Source organism: Camelus dromedarius, chromosome 30 (assembly GCF_036321535.1).
Source record: "Camelus dromedarius isolate mCamDro1 chromosome 30, mCamDro1.pat, whole genome shotgun sequence".
Taxonomy (NCBI): domain Eukaryota; kingdom Metazoa; phylum Chordata; class Mammalia; order Artiodactyla; family Camelidae; genus Camelus; species Camelus dromedarius.
In genome coordinates, this window is record NC_087465.1 from 7,268,526 (window position 1) to 7,292,090 (window position 23,565).

Here is a 23,565-nt window from a genome sequence, read left to right on the forward strand (position 1 = left end):
ACTTTGAAAGGGTCTTCAGTAAAGCCAAACTGTAGTTACAAGAGTTAAGTAGCCAGTCCCCCCAAGTACTGAGCTACTGATGCAGATTAACCAAAGGGGTAAGTATAGCACAGTCCATGTGGCTTTAAAAGAGCTGAGTAACTGTAAAGGGAATAAAGTATATGATTATAGATGAAAACTGAAGTAAGAAAAGGGGGCTAGAAAAGAACCTAGTGCCTTTCTTTCGAACACAAGAAAAATCAGAAGTAAAAAGCATATGTGCGTGGAGGAAGTAGGTCGGTGGGAGCTGGTGTGTTACAGCATCTGCATAAAGGTGACACAGCTCCCGTAAACCAGAGCCAGGAGAGGAGCCACGGTAGCAGGGGCTTATTATCAAAGCACCCTGTAGGGCCACTATACAGGTTTCCCTGCGCGGGAATCACAGACAAAATGCTAAAGGCAGTTCCTGGGATCCTTACAGAGTAACTAAAATACGTGTAATGCTGAAAGCATAAGAAGAAGTCACTCTGTGCACTTGGCACAGAAAAAAGATATATTATCTACAAAGAATCCCACGGAGTGACTTGAAATACCAATAAAAAAAGAGAGAGAGAGATCTCCCCTCAGGGTTTGTGCTGCTGTGGGGAAGAAGTAGAGAATAAAGGCAAAGCCAGTCAAAAGCTTTAAATATGGTCATCAGGAGTGTCCCGGGTACACGGGGCGGTTCTCCTGGGCCAGACATGTGCTCAGGGAATACTCAACACCAGCCCTGGACAGAGGAAGAGCCGGGATCCCACGTGACACAACTCTGAAAATTCTGCCTCCAGGGAGCTTTACTTTCTGTCTTGCTACATCTTTATACCAGGAGGCTTACTTTTCCAGAAGAGAAAACGCTCATAGGAGATGAAACCTCAGGCTTCAGAACGTGGGGGAGTAATCAGTTTCCCCTCCTCCAGACTGGCTACTCTTTCTAAAATGAGAACATCAAGCCAGACACAAGCTCAGTACAAATTCCCCAAGGACAGACGCTCTTTGTGAGCACAGAGGAAACAGGATGTTGGAATTCTCACAAACTATTGTTATCCTAAGCTAAATGAACCTTTTGACATTTTGGAAATCAACAATCGATAGGACTGTGTCAGCAGAGTAAGATAAATGGTGAATTATGTCAGTGTCAGCTGCGTGCCTTCTGTGCACCAGCACTCCATGGCCCCTATCTCATCTAGGGCCACCACATCCCAGGGGGCTGTCATTATGCCCATTTTACAGACGAGTACACTGAGAATTTTCCCAACTCACAGCCTCGAAGAAATGGAACTAATATTTGATCCAGAAGCTTCCAGGACTAAAGTCCATAGGCTTTCAAACATCCAGTTGTGCCTTCTTTCCAACAAGGATAAAAACAAAATTCTTTATACGTAGATAAAGAAAGATATATTGGTGACTCACTAGATTAAAACTAGGACATTCATATTTAAATAGTGAGTGAGAATGTAAATTATTTGCACAATGTAGAGAAAAATAACGAGCTAGCCCACTAGAATTTAATTGGACATGGAGAGGCATATGTGATGTAACACGCCCAGTGACCTTGCTCCAAATCAATTGTCTTGTTAGCAAGAACATTCACCATGTGAGGCTTATCATTAGAATAACAGAATTTTAGGATGCAATTCAAATACTACAAAATTGTGAAAACAGAACTCTCCGTCTCCTCTCCCCCCAAAACACTGTTCACTTTTAATCACTGTGAAATTCTGTATGGCTATACAATGAAATTAGAAGACTGTCAGTATTCAAGTCTGGCTCAGTAAAATGTAACAGAATATGATATGATAAATGCTGTGGGTATGATCTTTAAAAAGCAAAAACATACCTTCCCTTCTTTTCATGAAACCAGATTCAGCATGTCCTCCCCTTGGTGATCACTGCCAGGAGAACTCAGCCATTTCAGGGATTTTTCGGCCACATCAGGTGTCAGCGTGGGGAGGGCTGGGCTCCTCCCAGGACTGATTCTGAGCTCAGGGCTGATGCGGTGCGAGCTGTGCGGGGCAGGACTGTGCAGCCCCGTCCTTTCCCGTCTTTCCTGCTGGCATCTACGGAGCTGTGCAAGGGTCCAGGGTGGTCTCCGTTGTCAAACACGTCTTGATCTTGGCTGTCAGCCCTCCAAGTACAAGCTACAGTGGGACCTGGACCCTATACCAGCTTCCTGAGCTTCACATCTGTCTTTCATCTCGTGTAGCCAACGCTAACTTAGAACCATAGACGCAGGGAGTTCAGGAGACACAATTCCAGCTTAGAGAGGTTGACCCATTACAAAATCACTACAGTATTTAGTAATAAATCTGAGGCATTACTCTTTCCAATGTATCCCATGTGGTCTCAGTGTCATAGCAATTTAATGTTCATAATTACCCACTTAAAAGTACCTAAACAAACTTTAATTAACAGTGGAAATTTTAAATTGCTCCATTTTCTTTTGAACTTAGACCTCCGTTCCTTTTCAGTCATAAAATTCCGTTTTAATGTAACATATTTATTCCTGAAAGTTTTTTCTTAGTCTTCCACACGTCTGCAATGAAAAATTGCTTATAGATTGGCATGTCATTCTCCGTGTTATCTTTCAGTGTATAAAAGTTCTTAATCTGTTTAATCCAGTTATCATTCTTAAATCTTAAATTAGGAAGTTTTATGGTTTATTCGAGACTTAGTCTTAACTAATCTTTAGTTATTCTTCTGCCTTTTTACATACGTTTTAGAATCAGCATCTTGATTAAACTGCCGAAGATCTTTACTGAGATTGCTTTGAATCCATAGATTAACTGATCCACAAATTAACTGGCAGCTATAATATTGAATTTCACAATCTGTGACTGTTCTGGATTCTTCCATTTGTTTAAGGCATCTTTAATTTCTCTTAATATATTTTGTTGTATTCAGTGTGAGGATATGCAATTTTTTAGATTTATTCCTATGAATAAGAATTTAATTTTTTTCCTGTGACCAGACTTTTAGTGTTAAAATTCTTCTTTAGATGGGGTTATAATTGCAATTATTGGTTACTAACATGACTGAGCAAACATAAATATATTAACAGATATGGATGAATAAGTCTTACACATCAAATGAAATAGTTATTGGAAGGGTAACTCTTAATAAATTGGACAGAGTGGTTTTGTTTCAATTAGTTTATGTATTCATGGATGAATATTAGTTATTCCTAGAATCCAATAGACTACCCTCAGGGACTTTCAATGTTTGGTGCTAGTGTTGTATTTATAGAAATTTTCTGTTTAATTTTTTTATAGATATTTTCTGTTCACAGAAAAAAAGAAATATGAGAATGAGAGGAAACTGTTTACAGCAATGTCCCTTGCTTGTTTCAACTCCTTCTTTCCCCAGATATTTTTGAGGGCTTACCTTGTCCCAAGCACTGTTCTAGGTGCTGGAAATATAACAAGGAACAAAATCAGACAAGATCAGACAAAACTTCTTATCTTATAAAGCTTAAATTGTAGTGAAGGGGTGAGACATCACATAAGATTTTTTTAAAGTAAGATGTATAGTACAGCATGGTAAATGGTGATAAATACAAAAGAGAAGCAATAAAGGAGGAAAGGGGACAGGACAAATGGGAACGAATGGAATTCTAGATAAAGTAGCTGAAATATATATCCGAAAGTATACAGTGATCCATTATCAAAAATTACTTTTTAAGTGTTACAACTGACAAATCGGTTAGGTTCTCCTTCAATTATTTTGGAAGCAAAAATTGGAAACCACCTGCCTCGTGGTTAGTAGCTGTCACTTTGTGATCATCTATCACAAGAAATTAAAAATGCCGTTCTGTTTAGTGCCCTGGAGGCTGTCGCGCCCTGGGCGGCGCGCTAAGATGTGAGCCCGTCCTGGTGGCGGGGGCAGACGCCCTTCAGCACAGCGAAAAGAAGACAACTGTGGAAGAGGAGGAGTGAGTCAACCACCAGAATGGTCACAGGTACCTTCTCAGGACACATGCATTTTGGAATAAGGCTCTCGGAATTAACCATCTTGAGCTGTGCCTGCCCACACACCACGTGGGCAGTCCTCCCCTCTGCCCAGGGCATGCAGCCCCCATTGAAGACTTCTGGCCTCGAATTGCCTCCGCTCCTGCTCTCTCGGATGAGGAGGGGCTGGGACTCCCAGACAGACCTGGGGTTGCTTCTAGACCCTCCAGACTTTCCCCGGTGACAACTGTCAAGTGTTTTCCAGGCCAAATTGCCAGCCAGGTCAATTGAGCTGTATCAGTTCTCTGCCTAAGACTGAGGGGAACTAGACTGAGGTGAGAGGAGTCCATTTGCCTGTTACCAGGCAGGAAGAGATAGAAATGTTGGAAAACTCTGATCTGGATGACACAGCCTCTGGGACTGTGGGCTCTGCTCTTCCAGGTGGGGCCGACTCCGCCTGGAGCATCTCATTGGTGCCACTGCTCCCCTTCTTCCATTTCACATGCTTTCTGAAAGGCGGAAGAGATTTGAAACTTCTTGCATCATAAACAGAACAGTAAAGAAGAGCCATAAAGCTTGCCCTCGGGGTGTCATCTGCCTGCTTGAACAGCTCTTAAGGTTCATGAAGTTTCTCCGCGCTGGCAGCACAGTCCCCAACACCCGCGCTGGGCATCAGCAGCGTTTCAGGACACTGTGAAGTTCGCTGGGTTTAGCAGCCCATCGGGGCACCCCTGTGGCCACTTCATGTGCTGTGAGCAGCCCGACCGTGGCCTGCGGTTTGGCACAGCGGGCCGGCACAGCGGGCCGTGCCCTCTGAAAGCTCTGATTCTTCAGGCGGGAGATGGCAGGAGACCAGTAATGCTGCGAACTGGCTGGTTCCCTAGTAACGCGGGCAGAGTTCAGTGGCTGACTGCCTCTGAAATAGCTGGTCTCTCCTAAAAGCTTTCATTACCTGTGGGAAGCTGCAGAGGCCTCCCAGTGGTCTTTAAGGGCCTCTCTGCATGAACTCAGCTGATGTCGAGCCTCTACCCCGGCTTGTCTCTTATGAATTCATATCACAGAACAAGTCAATCACCATCTGACGACCTCCATATTTGAATTCTTTAAAGGACCGAAGTAATGCTTCCTTAAGACATTACTGATGTCAAATGAGAGTATTCTTCATATGCTATCGCGTATATGTGGAATCTTAAAAAAGATACAAATTTTATTTATAAACCAGAAATAGACTCAGGGACATAGAAGACAAACTGTGGTTACCAGAGGGGTAATGGGGAGGAGAGGGGTAACTTAGGAGTCTGGGATTAACAGATACACATTACTATATATAAAAGGGAACTATATTCAATTTCTTGTAATGAGCTGTAATATATTTCAAAAATATATATATATATATATGTATGTATATGTATAACTGAATTGCTTTGCTGTACATCTGAAACTAACATTGTAAATTGCCTATACTGCAATAAAAAAAGAATTTTTTTTTAAAAAAGACATTATTGCCGGCAACTTATAAAATAAATGCTTATTAGAACAGTCTCATAACCACACAGCAGGGACAGTGATAGACCAGGAAGCATTCAGAATGCATATGTGAATCGGTCCTCCTCTGCCAGAGTCTTTTCATTTCTCTGAGCTAAGCGCAGTGGTACAGTGGTGTCTTGGTGTTTCCCAGTTCAGGGACCAGGCAGCGTGCAACAGAGCTGGATCAGAAAGAAAATACCTCCACTCTGGTCAATTATTTGGTGAATATATTAAACTGGGGACAGAATGATAGCTTGAGTGCGCACTGGAAATGGTCTGTGTTGCTTTAGGTGTCCATCAGGTTTGCGATGTCTGAGGGAGGCACTGAGTCAGTCGCCCTCAGCCATCTGTTGGAAACTTCATTTATGACTGAATGTTTCCTGTAGTCAAACAGAAAAGCTGCAGTTGGCTATGACTCTATTACAAGTGGAAAACCAGTCAGTATTCGTACAGTAAGATGATGCTTTCAATCCAAAGTAGCTTTGCAATTCCTCCAGGTCAGTGAGAATCCCTGTCAGGGATTTGCAGTGGTTACAGTGAGTCACCACAAAGATATTCCGTTGCAAGTAACTTAATTTCTTCCAAGAAGTCGCTTGGCTGTGCTTTTGAAGTTGGCACAGGAAATAAATTGGAAAGGACAACAACCCGTGGTGTTCCTGGCTGCCATGGGCTCCCCCTGAGGGATCTGGTATAGTAACACCTCGGCTTCCGAGAACGAGGAAGAGGTCAGGGCTTTGTGTTACTGGTTGTTCTGCACTGTGGATGCCAGGTCTTAATTGTGCTAATTCTTCGTTTTACGTTTTAAGACATTGATAACCAGAGTATATGGAATTCAACAGAAGTATCCTGCAGGTCACCCGGCAAGCTGTGCCCCATCCCCCTGCCTCCTTCCTTCTGTCTTCCCGGTCTCTTCCAAGGGCACTCTTCTGCCAGAGACACTTAGATGGTGTTCTCGCCGGAATGACTGCAGATTTCTGGATATTTCCTTTTTTAATACCTCCAAAAGCATTTCCATGACTCTTCTGTTGCTTCCCATGTTTCATTGAAATTCATCTCCTTATTTCTACTGGAGAAACTGCTTAATTCAGCATCTTCTCACATCTTTCTCATGACAGTGACTTTTAGGATGCACAGTTGCTTTATGTTCCTGACAGTGTGCTGTTATCACCATTCTGCACACTCAAAAGCCAAAGATCTTTCCTGCTGAGTTGTTTTCAAGTATTTCAAATCATCTTTAAAAAAAAAATAAAATTCTTGATTTTTTAAAACATTATTTTAAAAAGCTTTCAAGATGTATATTCCTGCCCTCCATTTACACGTCAGTGTTTCTCTTGACTTAAACTCTCTTTCTACTCTGGCAAATAGGAAGTGTTGGTGTGTGCATAAAACATTATTTTTTTAATATGGAAGCATCTGGCTTCTGTTGTTGTGCTTCCTCCATAAAGGATTCTTGATGTTTTCAGTTTTATAATCACCTACTTTTCAATGATTCCTCCTTAATAGTTGCTTTTTTGACAGTCTTGTCAAGTTCTCAAAATTTGTATGTATACATACACACTCACACGCAGTAGGGTAAGTGAACTACAATATTTTTTCCACCTTTTGCTTATTATAAATACTTGTGTGCATGTTTTTGTGTAGACATATGTTTTCATTTCTCTTGGGTACATGCCTAGGAGTAGAATTATTGGGTCATATGGTGACTCTATATTTAACCATTTTAAGAACTGCCTAACTGTTCTCCAAAGTGGTTGCACCATTTTACATTCCTCCCAGCAGTGCATGAGGGTTCCAGGTTCTCCACATCTTTACCAACATTTGTGATTATCTCATTTTTTTTATTATAGCTATTTTAGTGGATATAAAGTAGTGTCTCAGCATGGTTTGCATTTCCCTGAGAATATTTTTGTAAAGAAGTTGATGTTGAAAACAAACAAATGAAAACATTTCAGGATGACACAATACATTATCTCTCTTTGCTTCTCTCCATCCATCAGAGAGAGGGTTATTCCAGCCTTTGAAGAACTACTTTGTAAATTAATCTACGTTTCCTATAATGCTTGTGAGTATTTGTATAAATGTCTTCAACGTTTTAGTTACACTGCATTCAGGATCAGTTGAAGAATTTAAATAGAATTCAACAAATGAAGCATTCCCAAAATTATCTTTTGAAGCTTTTAGTAAATGGCAATAAGTGAAAGCGCATAAAAAAAGGAGAACACTGAAATATATGCTCACAAAAGCAAGAGAACTGGATGAATGAAATAATGAGAGTTCAAATGTTATACAGGATTTAATTTTCAGTTTTATAATTTCCTATTGAAATATCTCAACTTGAAAAAAAGACTCTTTTAACAGAGTCCCTGTGTTTGATTCGACAAATTTATATTCTGCATCAAAATGAATTGAAGTTAATTCACAAGAAGACCTAAAAAGAATCATAAATAGATACAATTTAAGTTTTGTATCTTGTAAAATTTTTGGCAAAGACAGATGTGCTAAGTGGAAGTAAAATAACAGTTCCTGGGAAAGCATTTGGGCTAAACTATGTCACACAGATCCTCCCTTTAGCTAACTTGCTTGGGATTTACCAGAACTTGTACAGAAAATGTTTTCATAGTTAAAAATACTTTGATTTACAGAGTCAATTAAGGTATCAAAATTTTCAAATTTATTAATCATAAAAAGAAATTTTGAATAAGATTATAAGTAAATTTACAAAATAATAAGACCATATTGAAAAACTATTTATTATGTGTGTGTTTTTCCCCAGAATACCAGTGATGTGGTGTATTAGAGACAGAGGTGGGCCAAGGAGTGGATTCACAGCAGTACATGAATTTACACCAAAAATAATCACCCTGTTAATGTTATATTTTAATATTCAAATGATAAATATAAGGAAGTTTTCTTTCTTTTTTTGCTTTAATGAATACAGATATTCGTTTTTGATTTTTTATTTTTATAAATAGATTTTATTGTTAATATAATCTTTCCATTGAATTATTTGACTCACAAATGTATATATTTATAATTTGTTTACTTTAATACACCTTTTAATGTCTAAAATTGTCCTGTAAATTATATGGTCATTCAACTTTTAATCAATGATCTTAATCGATCAAATGATCTTCCTTCTAAATTCCCACCCATTGGTCAACAAGGTGAGACAGTGGATATTTGATTAAATATCTGATCTATAAAACATAATCCAATCTGACTACATGGCCCCTAAGGCACTGCTTGTTCTCTCTGGGAAAATCTTTTTAGTGTCTCAGATTGACTTCCCTCTCGCTATTTCTCTCTGTTAAGGTTGTATCCAGGTAACTCATAGGACTTAATAGGAAAAGGATGGGCTTCATGCTTGTCTGGTGTCCAGGGGGATTACCTGGAGAGGGTCCCTTGTCCCCTGGTCATTGTGAACCCCGCAGGATTCCAAAGCTCATGTCTACACAGTGACCTGTGAAGCCTTACCTCACCTCCTCCAATGGAGACAAAACAAGAGAGCAGGTCAAAGCAGATCACCTTCTAGGCTAGTTCACCTCTCCCTAAATCACAGTTCACTAGCATGCCTGTCCTGAACTGAGGATGTGATGTAATATTCATATTCTGTGTACCTAAACACACACACACACACACACACACACACACATGCGTGCGCACTGAGAGCTGTGTCCCTCCGTGCCCGTGGACCTGTTAATGTTTGAGTCCTCAAATGTAACCAGAGCTTGGTATAAACTCATTAATATTTTTAATGGGCTGTGACAAAAAAATTACAGAACAGGAGAAGAGAACTAAGATTATCCATAGACATTAGGATTGAAAAAGAAAGGTTGAGGCTTTGATCAAAACAGGAAGAAATTAGGAAGAATATTACCAAAAATAGTGAATCCATACAGCCTGTGAACCAAGCACCATACCACCGGAGAGGAGATGAAACCTTCTCTCAAAAGGCAGGTGCTTATTTGTCAGGGATGGCTTGAGGACAGAAGGCAAGGACATAGATCTTGTGACTTCTCAAAGGTCTTTCTAATGATGCAATAAATATTCTTAAGGAAAAAAAAATGGATTCTGGCAACAAGAAGAAATGGTATACCTTTTGATGTATTGGGGGAAAGGGCATATCTGTTTGCCTAAGGACAAACACATTATTTAAAATCTAATGTTATTTAATGTTACTTCATTTTTCACTAAGGCCAACAACAACTGTGATTTTTCAGTCCCTAAGATCCCAAGTTCTATGTGTGTGTGTTTTTTTTTAATTTTCCCGTTTTTGACTATTGGTAATATTTTTAAGTCTTTTATATGAAAGACACATTTTTCCATTTTGTGGTAGGCAGATGTTTTGTCGCTATTACTTGTATGTGTTCTTTTAAGCACCTGGTGTTATGTGCGTTTTTATTTACACATGTATTCATACTGGGCTATGTTGTGTTCTCAGTTGATTTCATAGGTGGACTTACTGCACACCCCTACTACCAGGATCATGTTGAATTAAAGCCTGTTCGTCTGTAAGTAAAGGTGTGATGAGATGGAAAATATTAATCCTTCTAACTTGGCCACAACTAACCAAACCTGACATAATTTGGACCTGCTGCTACTAATTACTGGTTTAATTTTCCACTCATATTTAAAACACACCTTTCACATGTAACCCAACTTTATCATTGTTCTTGCTCATCCCCAAAAGGATTTGAAGTTGGTGACGTGGTGTATGTTTCTAAAATGATAGTTTTATTTCATTTTTCTTATCAGTTGTTGACTGCTGAGTTGGAAAAACAAATGATTCAGTCTGCAGAAGAGAGACTAAATATGTGTCTTGCGGGCAGCCTAGGAGAGGGAAAAGGGAAGAAAACCCAAGTTGGGATCCAGGCTCTGCCTGTGTGGTTTCAAGGGCCTTCTTTGATGTCTCTGAGTCTTGCTTCTGTCATCTGTAATATGGCTTCATAGGCGGAGGAGGAGGAGGATGAATTAAATGGGAGAAGGTACGTAGAGCATCTGTAAAGCGGTCCGTGAATATGTCCAGTACTCAAATATTTGACCAACCGTCCCTAGAGAACATGGAAGGAAGTCAACAGCTACAACAAAAACACCTCAAACTGGACAGATTTCAGTTGCGTATAAGGAAGGAATTATGGTCAGTTGATTGATAAAATACTAGAAAACAAGACAATAGATACAGTGACTCCACTCTTCGAAAGCTCTAAGTAGCAAACAGACGGCTGCATAAAATGATAGCGCTCATGTGCTAACCACTCTGCACAGTTCATCTCACTTAGTCCCCATGAAGACGCTGTAATGTACTAGTTAATAATCTACTTTATAAACAAGGGACATGAAGTTCTCAGAGGAGGGGCAACTTTCCTAGTCTCTCAAGTAGCAAGTGGTGGAGCTGGGATCTGTCCTGGATGGTCAACTCTCACCATGACATTGTGGACTTGCTCAGATTCTGATTCTTTCAGCCCATTGCCCTGTAATTTCATGGTGGCAGAGGAAATTTGTAAAAACAGTCACTGGTGTAAGAAACACGTCTGAGAAGGCTTCATCAGCAGCCTCTTTGCCACAGTGGCTCCTGCCCAAGTCTGCAGCCCCTCCCCCAGCTTCTTTGGGGACTGACACCCTGAGAAGCCTGCCCAGGCGCCTGCATCTCCCCAGGTGAAATTAGTTTTATACCGGCAGAATGAGCTAAAGGAAATATAGCTCGGAAGCTACAAAAATCAGCACTGTGCCTGTCACATGAGAGATGTTTAAATACGTATTGTTTTCTTAAAGCAAATCCAACTTGGAAAAGACTTTCACCTTATGTAACACTCTGGAACCAAGCAGCCACCACCTCATTACTCACACTGCTGAGTGCCTGTCAGGGATCTACTCCAAAAGCTGATATTTGTGGGTCTGGGGAACTTGGCAGGGACTGTGACAATGACAAGGATGATCGGTCCATTGAAAGTGAGAAAAGAGCTAAAACAATGCCTGGTGGTGACTTGGAAAGTCTTCTAAGTATTTGTTATGTGAGAAGAGGATGATGAATGATTTCTTTCGTCTACACTGTGAAAAAAATAACTTGGCAGAGAAACTGCACTAGGCAAGATATTGGTCAGATGTGAGAAAGGTCTTTCTACGAGGGAAGGTTATTAAAAACAGCAACTGATTAACGTTGGTAATCGAATCTCCTTTCTTGAATGACACTCGTGTACCCATGAACCTGGAAAGGGTGTCCGGTGGCACAGCCCAGAGCCAAGGGACTTCCATCTCTGTTCCCTCAAGTCCCTTCCATCTCTGTGAATCAAGAACACAAGAGACGTCTTCGCAAGATTACCTAAACGGCTTTGATCAACTCCACTCCCTCCTCAAAGGGGTTTCTCAACTACCCTGTTCAGTGCTGAACGCCACACCTTTTCAGCTGAATGTGGCATCAACACAGGCTGCAGAAAGCAAGAGAACAAGTTTCTGCTTTGATAGATTATGCGTATTATTATGTCAGATGAATACAGAATGCCTTTCAACCATGGAGGGAGTGGGAATCGGCAAGATCAAACTAAACCCGAATTAAAACCATTGTGCGTGAAACGGTTTAAGAGGTCAGTGTGTGTGCCCCCCTCAGGTGTGCAAATATTGCAGTTTATCCAGTCAGCATCACTCAGCCTGCTTGATTTCTTTCCGTAAGTCCTTTATACTGGATTTCGTTGTACCCGCTCAGTGGTGCCCTATCCATTGTACCAGCAACAGACTTGGAGAAAACTCCAAATTTCTGGACTAAGATGTTAGAGGAGGGAGTGAACCGTGGCTCTTAACTTTCATGGAGGCTCTAATCTCCATGGCGTCCAAAGTCGGGTTTTAAGACACCACTTTGTTAAGGGGATTGGGAAAATCCTTATCATATCCCCAGGCACTCCGATGTAGATGGATAACTTTCAATTCTAGACGGGTGGTTACAAGCAGACACTCCGTTCGTGGCGATGCTGCAGACTTGTACAGGGAGCCTTCATTCTTGCATTTGATCATATCATTGCTCATAATCATTAATGTATTTTTCTAGGGCCCACAGTCCAAATGCCTGTGAATGTACTGGGGTGATGGGATGGGATGAGGCAGTTCACGTATAGATTTGGTCTTTCATGCTTTGGCTCTCTTTAAAGTGATGGCATCAAGCTATCAAGGCCCACTGGTCAAATGAATTGGTTTACTTCCATTTTCAACTGCTTCCTGATCACTCGCAATGTGTGTACCGGGCCCCATGCTGGAGACACAAGGATGAGTAATACCTAAGCTTTGACCTCCGGCAGCTAATGATCTAGGAGAGGGGACCTACGTAGAAATAAGTAGATATGAAACGATGTCCCCGAGGCAATTTTTGGCAGAAGAGAGAACGTTTACTTCTCACTTGGAGGGGGAAGCCTCCTCTGGGAGATGATGCCTGGGCTGACTTTGGAAGGATGATGAGGAGCTGATCAAAAGCAGCAGAAGAAAACAGGGGTCCCCTGCATAGAGGCTAATTTGCTTGGCCATCCTACAGAGGATGAAGCTGAAATTTGTGCCTATTGAGTCTGGCCTGCCTTTGCCGTAGTTCTCCCATAAAGTCAGCAAATCCATAAGGAAGCAGATGATTACGCAGAAGAGGAATCTTGACAGCTTCTAGTGGGGATGCTCTGAGACCCTCAGCCGCCATTGCTTCGCCATCTAAATGACATGACTCTTTATGCTGGAGGCTAAAGAGATGCTTCCAGTGATGTCATCTGGGTCTGACTTGGGGATATGTGGTACCCAGGTCAAGGGTAGCCTGTGCTGGGGTCCATTATCTTTCATGGCCCCACATGACGGGGCTGTAATTCTCAACGCAAGTACAACCTGGATCTTCTCCTTGCTGCTACTAGACCACCTTTCACGACAGGGGAAGGGCAAGGGTTACTCATGTGGTCAGCGGTGGCTTTGAAGGGACACCTAACGTGGCAGCTGATGGTAGAAGCAGCAGTCACCAAGGGGAGAGGGCTCACAGAAGCAGATTCACCTCTCAGGAAGAAAAATGGCTTGGCATAGACCCATGCAGCCATGAAAGAGATACAGAATATCAGAGAACGTCACTGTGAGCAGCTGAACTACTTTGAGGTTTGTCAAAATTACCATAATTGTTAGTGACTGGGTAGTGGGAAAATTAAGCTCCATGTAGAGGTAATTCTTTGCATAAAAATAGTTAGGCTGAGGCAGTTTATCCAAGAAAGACAGCAGTGGAATCTCAGAACTGAGTTTCGCAACAGAAGCAGAGGGAGATCTGATGATGATAGACATTTCCATGAGGAAGACGCCCCGTGACTGCAGTTAAGAACGACTTGATGAAAAAAGCTTTTCCCACTGCTTTTAGCTGATCTTTTTCTAAGGTTTCCAAATGAGAACTTGACTTTTTCTCTGGTGTCTTGGCTTGCCTGATTGCCTTTGCTGGAGGCTAATTTTTCTTCACAAAAATTGTTACATGCTATGTGACCGCTGCTGATCAAGTGTCTGCTGCCGCAACTAAGTTCTGAAAGACAAATGCTCTGGCCCGGCAGTCAGCTCCCACCCGTCCCTTCCTGCCTGTCCTCCGCCTCTGACGGTCCAGACTCAGAGGATATTCACCTCCAACGATCAGACTGCTGGATGGAGCCAGGGGTGGCGATGTCCATCTGCTCTTTCCTGGGAGCAGCTGTTTTGTTTCAGTATCCTTGCAAGTCGCTGCCAGGCCATTATGCATTTCCAACATGAGATTAAATACCAGCGAGGAGGGGTGGAGGGGATAGCTCAGTGGTAGAGCACGTGCTTAGCATGCACAAGGTCCTGGGTTCAATCCCCAGTACCTGCCTTTAAAAATAATAATAAATAAATAAAGCTAATTACCTCCCCCCCAAAAAAAACACTTAGGAGGACAACACCTAGGGTGTGTGTGTGTGTGTGTGTGTGTGTAGGGGTCAGAGAGGTGACAATGATGTGCTTTCAAACCCTGATTGAAAAACCCTAGCAATGTATTAATGAGCTGCGTTTGGGGAACCTTCATCTACCTCATCACTCCTCATTTCTGGACCAAGCATCTGAAGACATGAAGTGACAGCCCTCTGGCTTGATACTGTTTTCATTTGTCCTTGATTGGCTTTCACACGCTCACACTCGTCCATCGTGTTGGTCCCCCAGGACACGCAGAGCAAGGTGTCTGTACTCTGCTCACAGCCATGGCTGGCTCATGTTTCCCGTTACTCAGCATAGAGTTCTGTTGCCCGAGGGCTCCCAGCAGCCCCTGGCAATGGTGGGCACTTACAGAGCCATGAACTCTCCCGAGAGCTGCCTCAAGAGTGCAGAGTGCTCCAGTGGTGATGCCCTGGGTGCCCTCTTGGCCGTCCCAAAGGAGAGGCGGGCTTCCCTGCCTGCCTGCCTTAGCACAAAGGAGGTGGCCCTTAGCGCATGAAGCCTTTTCCAAAATGAGAAAGCTCATATCGGCGTGGTGCCCTCCAAGGAAGCTGTCAATTTGTGTGAAGTCCCAGGATTCTTCTCAGTACTTGTCATTGATGTGAATAGCAAGAAAACAAATTTATGCAGTGATGTGGAGATACGGAGCACCCTCCCCCAAAATTAATCAGCATAAGTATTTTTTACATTTTATTTTTCATTGAAGTACAGTTGAGTTACAATGTTAGTTTCAGGTGTACGGCAAAGCAATTCAGTTATGCATATACATGCATGTATATTTTTCTTTGCAGATTCTTTTCCATTAGATGTTATTACAAGAAATTGAGTATAGTTCCCTGTGCTGTACAGTGGGTCTTTGTTGTTTATCTGTGTTATATATAATAATGTACATCTGTTAATCCCCAACTCCTAATTTATCCTTCCCCCGCCCTTTCCCCTTTGGTAAACATAATTTGTTTTCTATGTCTGTGAGTCTGTTTTTGGTTTGTAAATAGAATTTGTATCATTTTTAGATTCCATATGTAAGTGATATCATAAGATATTTGCCTCTGACTTACTTCACCTAATATGATAATCTCTAGGTCCATCCATGTTGCTGCAAATGGCATTATTTCATTCTTTTTGATGGCTTAACCAGCATAAGTAAAAGTAACTTCACTTGGCCCTGTTTTCCAACAGAAAGTAGCCACTGATTTTAAAATTAAAGGTATGAACATAAACCAAATCTTATGTTAAGTATATTTTTTTCATTTTATATTCACATTAAAAATATGCATAATCTCAATGTTATGATAGATTCTGGGGAGAAACAAGACATAAGAAAGAACATAACAAAACACAGAGTAAAGCACACACAAGCACACACACACACACACACACACACACACACGCACGCACACCCAGAAGTGACACAGAGAGACTTAAAAGAGCAAGAGAAAAAGAGACAATGACAAGCTCTCAGGAGATGCACTTTGAAATAACATCATTATCTTATTATTTGATTTCATTCTGCCTTGAGGATAGGTACCCCTAGGTAACTGCTACCATATCTACAAACATCTGCAAAAAGCAATGATCTTAGGGCTCCCAAAACTCAAACTCTCTGCCCAGACTCATTGATCCATCATTAAAAGAGTGACAGCTAGACGTTATGTGTCTCCTGAGGTGATGCTAAGAAGAGACAGCACCCTCTATGGGAACAGCTTGGACTGATTGATCTTGGCCTGAGTGTAGAAAATACAAGAATAACAGAGTAAGTTAAATCTCACCACAAGGAAATGATCAGCCAGTCTAGAATGTGGGAAATAGTATAAGACAAATGAATAAAAGGGAGGAGGGGGTGAGCAAACTCTTACTAATTAAAAGAGATTTAAGAGACATGCTAGTCAAATACAATGTGTATACCTTGTTTGGATTCTGATTTCAACAAACCAACGGTAACGAGATGCTTTTAGACAATTGGGGAAATGTGACTATGGATTGGATGTAAATAATATTAAGAAGTTATTGTTTATTTTGATGGATATGCTAATGAATAGGTTAAAAAAAAAGAAGAAAAATAAATTCTTATCAGTTGAGCAGAGTTTCTCAACCTCTGTTAACTCTAGACCAGATCATTCTTTGCAGTGGGGGCTCCCCTGTGCATCTGGGGACATTTGGCACCATTCTCGCCCTTCACCCACTAGCTGCCAAGAGCACAGACACACACACCCCTTGCCAAACCATGGCAACCAATTGGTTCACGTCCCTGACCAGGAATCTCTGAGTCAGAGCGTCATGAAGATGTGCTGATGAGGACATGACATGTCTAGGATGTGCTTTTAAACATTCCAGCCCAAATACAGACTATGTACAGAATAGACAGACAACAAGGTCCTACTGTAGAGCACAGGGAACTGTAGTCAATGGCTTGCAGTAACCTGCAATGGAAAAGAATATGAAAAAGAATATTTGTATGTATACATGTATAACTCAATCACTATGCTGTACATCAGAAATGAATGCATTGTAAATCAACTACATTTCAATAAAAAGGAGGGGGAAAGATACTTCAATAAACTAACTCTGCACCAAAGAGAAAATAAATTAATTAATTAATTAAATACTCTAGCCATAAAAAAAAAAAAAGCCATAGTGGATACATGAGACTTGATTAGATCATTTTTATTTTACTTGAAGCAGGACGGTGGGTACTGTAAGTATTCATAATGCCATTCTCTCTACTTCTGGTTATGTATGGTTTTTCAAAATCAGCCTGTTAATAAAACCTAAGGCAGGGTTGCCATTAGGCTTCCCTCTCAATGCCTCTTCTCAAAGTTGCTTTATGTTCTTCTTGAAAACTCCTTGCAGACGTTATTTCCAATGCCCAAAGCTAACACTCCAGAAGGTTGTATAAAACTGTAAATAGCCCAGCATTTTAATCTCATGCCTTTAGCTTTCAGTTTAAATCCTTGTTAAACAACAGCGGGGTAAAAGGGCAAGCATCTGGGCTATGTTTTCCAGAATGTAGAGGAATACAGGGCAGAGAAAACGTGTGGGAAGATGAGGAGAGAACTGAAGAGCCCCCACTCCCAAGCGGTGGGGAGGGAACCGAGCTTCCAGGGAGAAGAGCCGCTGCCAAAACATGAAACAGGGAAACTGGGAATTTTTTTCAGCTATTTCACATTATGACTAAAAAGTCAAAGAGAAAGTCATTGAACTGAGTTAATGGGAGAGCACTGCTTGATGGGGACATAAAAATAAGTGCGAAACACAGTCTCCACTGGCAAGCTGCTCGTCATTTAGCTGGAGGGAGAGAACTTCCGTAGCTGAGTGGGACGATCAGAGCACAGTTAGTCGTGGCGCCGAGCACCGTGGGCTCCACGTGGGGCCCGGCGGATAGCACGGAGCTGCCGTTAGCAGGCTGAGAAAGCAACGCGGCTGAGGTCGCGGTGGAGTCTTCACAGAGGAGAACCAGTTTCAGTTGAACCTCAAAGATGACTAGATTTGGATCAGCTAAGACTTTTTCCACATGAGAGAAACAATGAGAGCAAAAAGTACCCAACAAATATTTACTAGGTGCCAACTACGTGGCAGACTCTGTGCTGAGGTTGATGCTGTGGGAAGATGTGTGAGCCGGGACCCTCACCTTCCAAAGGCTCACTGCCTAGTGGAGAGTCAGAAAGATGCTCAGAGTGTTTGTCAGATGTATGGCAACAAGAGTGACTGGAGATGAGTGTGAATTCCAGAGAAACAGAACCATTAGGCTGTGTATGTGTGTGGAGAGAGAGAGAGAATTTTAAGAAATTGGCTCATGGGGTTGCAGAGACTGGCAAGTCCAAGATCTGCAGGGTAGGCTGGCCAACTAGAGACCCAGGGAAGGCTTGAATCTAAGAACAGTGTAGAGACAGAATTCCTTCTTCCTCCAGGGACCTCAGTCTTTGCTGTTAATGCCTTCAACTGATGGAACAAGACCCACCCACATCACGGAGCAAATCTACTTTACTCAAAGTCTATTGATTTAAATGTTAATCTCGTCTTTAAAAAATACCTTCACGATGACATTGAGACCGGTGTTCAACCCAGTATCCGAGTGCTATGGTCTAGCAAAACTGACACATAAAACTGACCATCACAGGGCGGGATGTATGTAAGGGACGTGGGTGGATGGTCAGGCTGTAGGAAAGCGAGGGTGGTTCTTGAGCAGGCAACCCACAGAAAGCTGTAGCGAGATTAGGCTAGGGGTGTAGCTGGCAACTGGGGGACATAATGCTGCCCTGTCATCTTTACCCCAAGGCAGCCAAAGGCCACACCTGGACGTCACTTCCTGACTGCCATGTGGCTGGCACTTCCTCCCCAGGAAACCACAAGTCTGATACTCTGGTGTTGACACCTGCTGGCCCTGCCCTGACCTGAAAATCAGGGAGCCCAGGGGTTTATCCTTCTTCTGGCTACAGTTCATCTTTGAAAAGCCTGGATGAACAGAAAGGAAATTTAGCTTTCAATTTTGAAGTCTTTTAAAGCAATTCCTATCTTCTGTTTTAGGTCGAAATAAGTAATGGCCTTGGCTCTGAAACGTGGCTGCTGAATTTGACTTAGGAAGCAAAGCGCCGTGGACCACACCTCTCTGCATCCACATGTCTCACCTTCTTCCCGAGGATGGGCTGCACCTCCCCGCTTCCCCAAGAGTCACAGCCTTCTTCGGTCACAGCCTATGTATTCTTAGCATTATTCGCTAGATGAGTGGTGGGTGCTTGGGTGGGTATTTTTTTAGTCATTTCCTTCTTATAGGAATACTTGTAAATTGTAAAAAAAAATGGGTTTTTAATTTTTTAACAATATTTAATGTGAGGCATGCAAAATGAAAACCATTCTCTGAAAATCTTCTACCGCCAATTCTAAGAGAAATGCTGGTTTGTGTTGTTGAGCTGTGAAGTCCCTACCGCTGACTGCTGCGGTGATCCCAGGCTGGACGGAGTTTGCATTTGCGGACAGTACCTGGGGCTCCTCAGCAGGGAGTTAGATGCTGTGGTTGACAGCTGAGAAATGGATACAGATAGTGGATCAGGCTTTCAGACTCAGCAGGGACCATTTTTCAGCATCACAAGACCAAAGGAGGAGTCCTAATTTGTTCTCGATTTTCCCAAATGCAGAATAATTTTATGGCATCTGAATGTTCAGATTCACACATGACATCTTGTTCTTCCTATGTTCTGAAAAATATATGTCATGGGAGTACGAAAGAGTGAAAGGACTAGTAGAGTATCGTTCCCTCCAAAGGGTCTCTGGGTCTCTCTGAGGTTCAGATTTTCTACTCTTTATGCCACTCCTGACACTGGCATCGGACCTAAATATACAGCTTGTGGCTCTTTGGGACAGAAATCGCAACCATAAACCTGCCGCCAGGAATATTGCTCTTAAGATGTTCCAAAAAAGTATTCAAATGATGTGGAATTCTCCATAAACACTTCTAAAGAAGATATTTATATTTGTCCTACATCAACTTTTCTTTCTCCTTCCCCCTCCCAATAACCAAGAAAGTCACATGGGAAACAGAATTTTCCATGAAAAAAAATTGTCCTGAAAACACATCACAGTTTTTTCCATTCCTGTCTTTCCATGACTATTTCCCAACTCAAAATAAGCTTTGCTCATGTTGTGTAACAACCAAGATGAGGCCTTCTATAGGCCATGAAATTGCATCCATGGGCACTAATTATCCAGAAGTTGTTAACTTGGTCCATACAGCTCTAAGAAGCCAGCCTAAAACCATCCAAAATCGTGTGCAAATTTTTGTATGTGTGTAGAGGGGTTTTTTTTTTCCTTCTTCTTCTTCCTTGAAGCCCATATATTTTATGAGATGCTTAAGAGTCAGAATTTATACAATAAATCCTGCTCTGGTTGCTCCCAGTTCATGACAAACCCTGCGGGCTTCCTGGAGGCCTGTTTTGCTCAGAGCCTCTGGACTGTGCCTGGTCAGTCAGCTGACACCCACTGAACCCCAGCACTTTTCATTCCCCTGAATAAATCCAAATTCAGAAAGAAGAGGAGCTAGCAGGGACTGGGGAGAAGGCCCGATCCAAGCTACCTTTGTACAGTTGAGGGAGCCTGAAGCCTCATAAATTTGGTGTGGGGCCTGGAGTCCTGCTGTGTTCAGAGGACACAAGTTACAGCCGAAGGAAGGAGAAGCTGGAGGGCGAAAGGGGGCCCTTGAAGCCCCAGCCCACCGCTGAGGTCTCAGACAGGGCTGGACACCTCAGCCCTGGAAATGTCCTCATCCATAGAGCAGGACTCTAATCTCCACCTCCCAAGGGTGTGGTGAGGAGTAGATACAAATGAAAAATCATTCCGTAAACTGTGCAGCACGCCACAGTTGAAAAGGGCAGTTATTTCTGTAATGTCAGACAGCACGTTGGATCCTGTCTAGAGCTCTTGCGATCCACCCACTCAAGTGAGGTGCAAAGCCCATGCAAACGCCAGACTCTTCCAAGTTTTGTAAAAAGTAGCTTGAAAAAGTTGCCCAGATTTAAGAGATTAGAAATAAGATACACTAAACATTGCATTTCTCAATTAAAAAATAACTTTTGCATTCCAATGTCAGGACTAATATGAGTTATTATTATGGAGAAAGCTAATAGACTATCAAAATCAGTAAGACAGAAGAATAAAATTAACAGTTAAATATTGTAAACTATCATTTCATCACCCCCCACACACACATAAACAAAACACAGTGAACACTTCACAGACTAGAACCACGCTAACCTGTGCTGCTGTTTCACCCCCACGTAAGTGTACATACGTCTCTGGTGCACTGCAGGGTCCTGGAGCTTGTCTCCCTGCAGGTGACAGATCTGAGGAGGAAAGCCTTACACTGGTGGTTTTTCTATGGCTATTCAATAGAGGTAACTACTTAATATGGTATGTGTGTTTTTAGTTTTTAATCTTTCTTCATTTATGTAATTAAGTTGTAACTGTTTTCAACCCCCAATCACAGCAATCCAGAATAATTCTAAAGTTCCAGAAAATGTGCCAATCATCAGAAACAAGTCGGATCTCCCACCCCTCCTCCTCCCTCCCTGCCTCTCCTCTTCCTGGTCAGTCGTTAGAGGTTCTGCTTACTTAAGACCAAAGGATGAAAAGAAGTGTAAGGTTGTGCAGTAACACTCGGCCGCCGCCCTGTGACCGGGGTGATTCCGACGCGGTACCCTCGAGCGGGCTGCCTCTTACACGCGACCATGGCCGGGTTCTGCAGCTTTTGCCCCTCCCCGCCCACACTGCACCCTGCGTCAGGAAGCAGGGTTTCGACAAGGACGTGTTCACTGTATCTACGATCTTGCCAAATCTTGACTTCTCTGTATGCAAGTGTGTGTCTGCTCAGGGCGAGGGAAGATGAAGGTGTATATTCAGCCTGTATTCATTTGCTAGGATCTCCGCATCCTAAGAGATGGTCCAGCGCCAGGTTCAAGCACTCTCCTCAGAAGTGGTCCTGGTAAAGCTGGAGATAGGACACCCATTACCCATCATCCCCAGTGCTGACGGGAATGGAGAAGGGGAAAGTTAAAATCAAGGTTTATTTTCCTCTCTGAACAAACCTGGGATGGTGTCTTGGGAACCTTGGTCAAACCTGCCCTGGCCGTGCCTTCTATCTTCTGTCAGTGACTTACCCTTATATGTGTGGAGTCATAGGCCACTGGGATGCTTTCCATTTACCTTTTATTTCAGCTTCCAGCCATGTTTCAAAGCAGCAAAAATTAAGCAGGGGAGTGGCGGGGGGCAGAGGGGGTTACTTAGAGAAGTCCCAAGGGACAGAATACATTTTTGGGGTGTGGAGCAGCCTACGTCAGAGAAATCTCAAACACCCCGTGGGAGAAGCTCCCAGCTAGTAGGTCCACAAGTATCTTAGCCTTCCATCTGCCAAACAACGTGAGGGTACGTGTCCCTGAAACAAAACTTATGTCCACATCACTCCCCTCTGCGAGGCTGTTGGCATCCTTGTTTTGAGGATAACTTGACATCTTGCCTAGCAAAATATTGACTTCTTTCTTTTTTCCTTCAGAAAAATAAGCCCTGCTATCTCCTCTAGACCTAAAAAAAGGGACAAGCCAGCTTCAGGAGGCTGCATCTAACAAAACAAAGCAAGGCTGCCATCTGTCTCACTTAATGAATGGGACACTCGTGATGGAGAGGAATCTGTCTTCATCACCATCAGCTAAAATATACATTGCCAATCCGGGGAGAGCCATCATGACTCTGCTAATTGAGAAGCAAGTAAAAACCAAAATTGCTCTTTTCAATCTTTGCAAATTAGAAAGGAATCTTGCCAAGAATAAACAGATCTTCATTTCATACCTAATTTAAAAATGTATAGTATCCCAAAATGTGGATTCACTCTGGAGTAAACATTCTGGCTAATTATTTCTCAAAGGAAACACTCGCTTGTCACTTCTGAGTTACTTTAGTATGTAACCAGGAGAACTTTGACAGTGAACTAGAACACAGATGTTCTAACTCGACCTTGCAGCCCAAGGTGGTGGCTGTTTCCAGTGGATAACTCAGTTAAGTAGGAAACAATAGCAATAATTGATCTTTTTAAACTTAGAAATCTTGAATGTCTGTTTTCGTTTTCTTCCCATATAAGAGTCATCTGTAACCTTTGCTGGATAAGGTTTATGAACCCTGCTCAAAAATCCATGATAAATAGGCCCCCCGCTCAAGGATGTTATGCCCAAAAGTAGAACTCATAGAGGGAATTACTTCTCACGTAACCACAGAGTGTGTAATGCAGAAAGGAAGCCGATGTATTTTATATAAGAATGAATTAATAAAGAATTCTTCAAAAAAACAGAATTCTCAAAAAAGTCACAATCTGTAGGCAGCATCTCTCTTTTCATCCTGAAAAAGCTTAATTTCTTTATTGAGGGCTACAAAAAAAATGCTGTTTCTAGAAGGTCGGTAAACTTCTTAAATATTGATATTTGTAGAAAAATTTGGTGTCAGGTTAAAAATGAATCATCTTCCTTAGACTTGCTAGCATATAAAGGGCAAGAATTGGGTTAAAGACAAAACTTTTTAAAATAAAATATTCAAAGAATCCAAAATATGCTCTCACTTGAACTTGAGAACTAAATTAGGTAAAAAGAAGAAGAAGAAATAAGATAGGAAA

General features: G+C 42.1%; 1 protein-coding gene across 2 annotated transcripts in view; it reads left to right on the top strand.

Moving 5' to 3' along the window:
- Window positions 1-22,772, top strand: part of NKAIN3 (sodium/potassium transporting ATPase interacting 3) — a 411,817-nt gene extending 389,045 nt beyond the window's left edge. Inside the window, exons 6-7 of one of the 2 annotated variants that reach the window (XM_031441570.2) lie at window positions 9,931-10,000; window positions 18,945-22,772. In XM_031441570.2, the coding sequence (XP_031297430.1) occupies window positions 9,931-10,000; window positions 18,945-18,954 (80 nt within the window). In that variant the 3' untranslated portion in view covers window positions 18,955-22,772. The remainder of the gene's footprint in view (window positions 1-9,930; window positions 10,001-18,944) is intronic. The other variant, XM_031441571.2, reaches the window with a different exon arrangement.
- The last annotated feature ends 793 nt before the right edge of the window (window positions 22,773-23,565 follow it).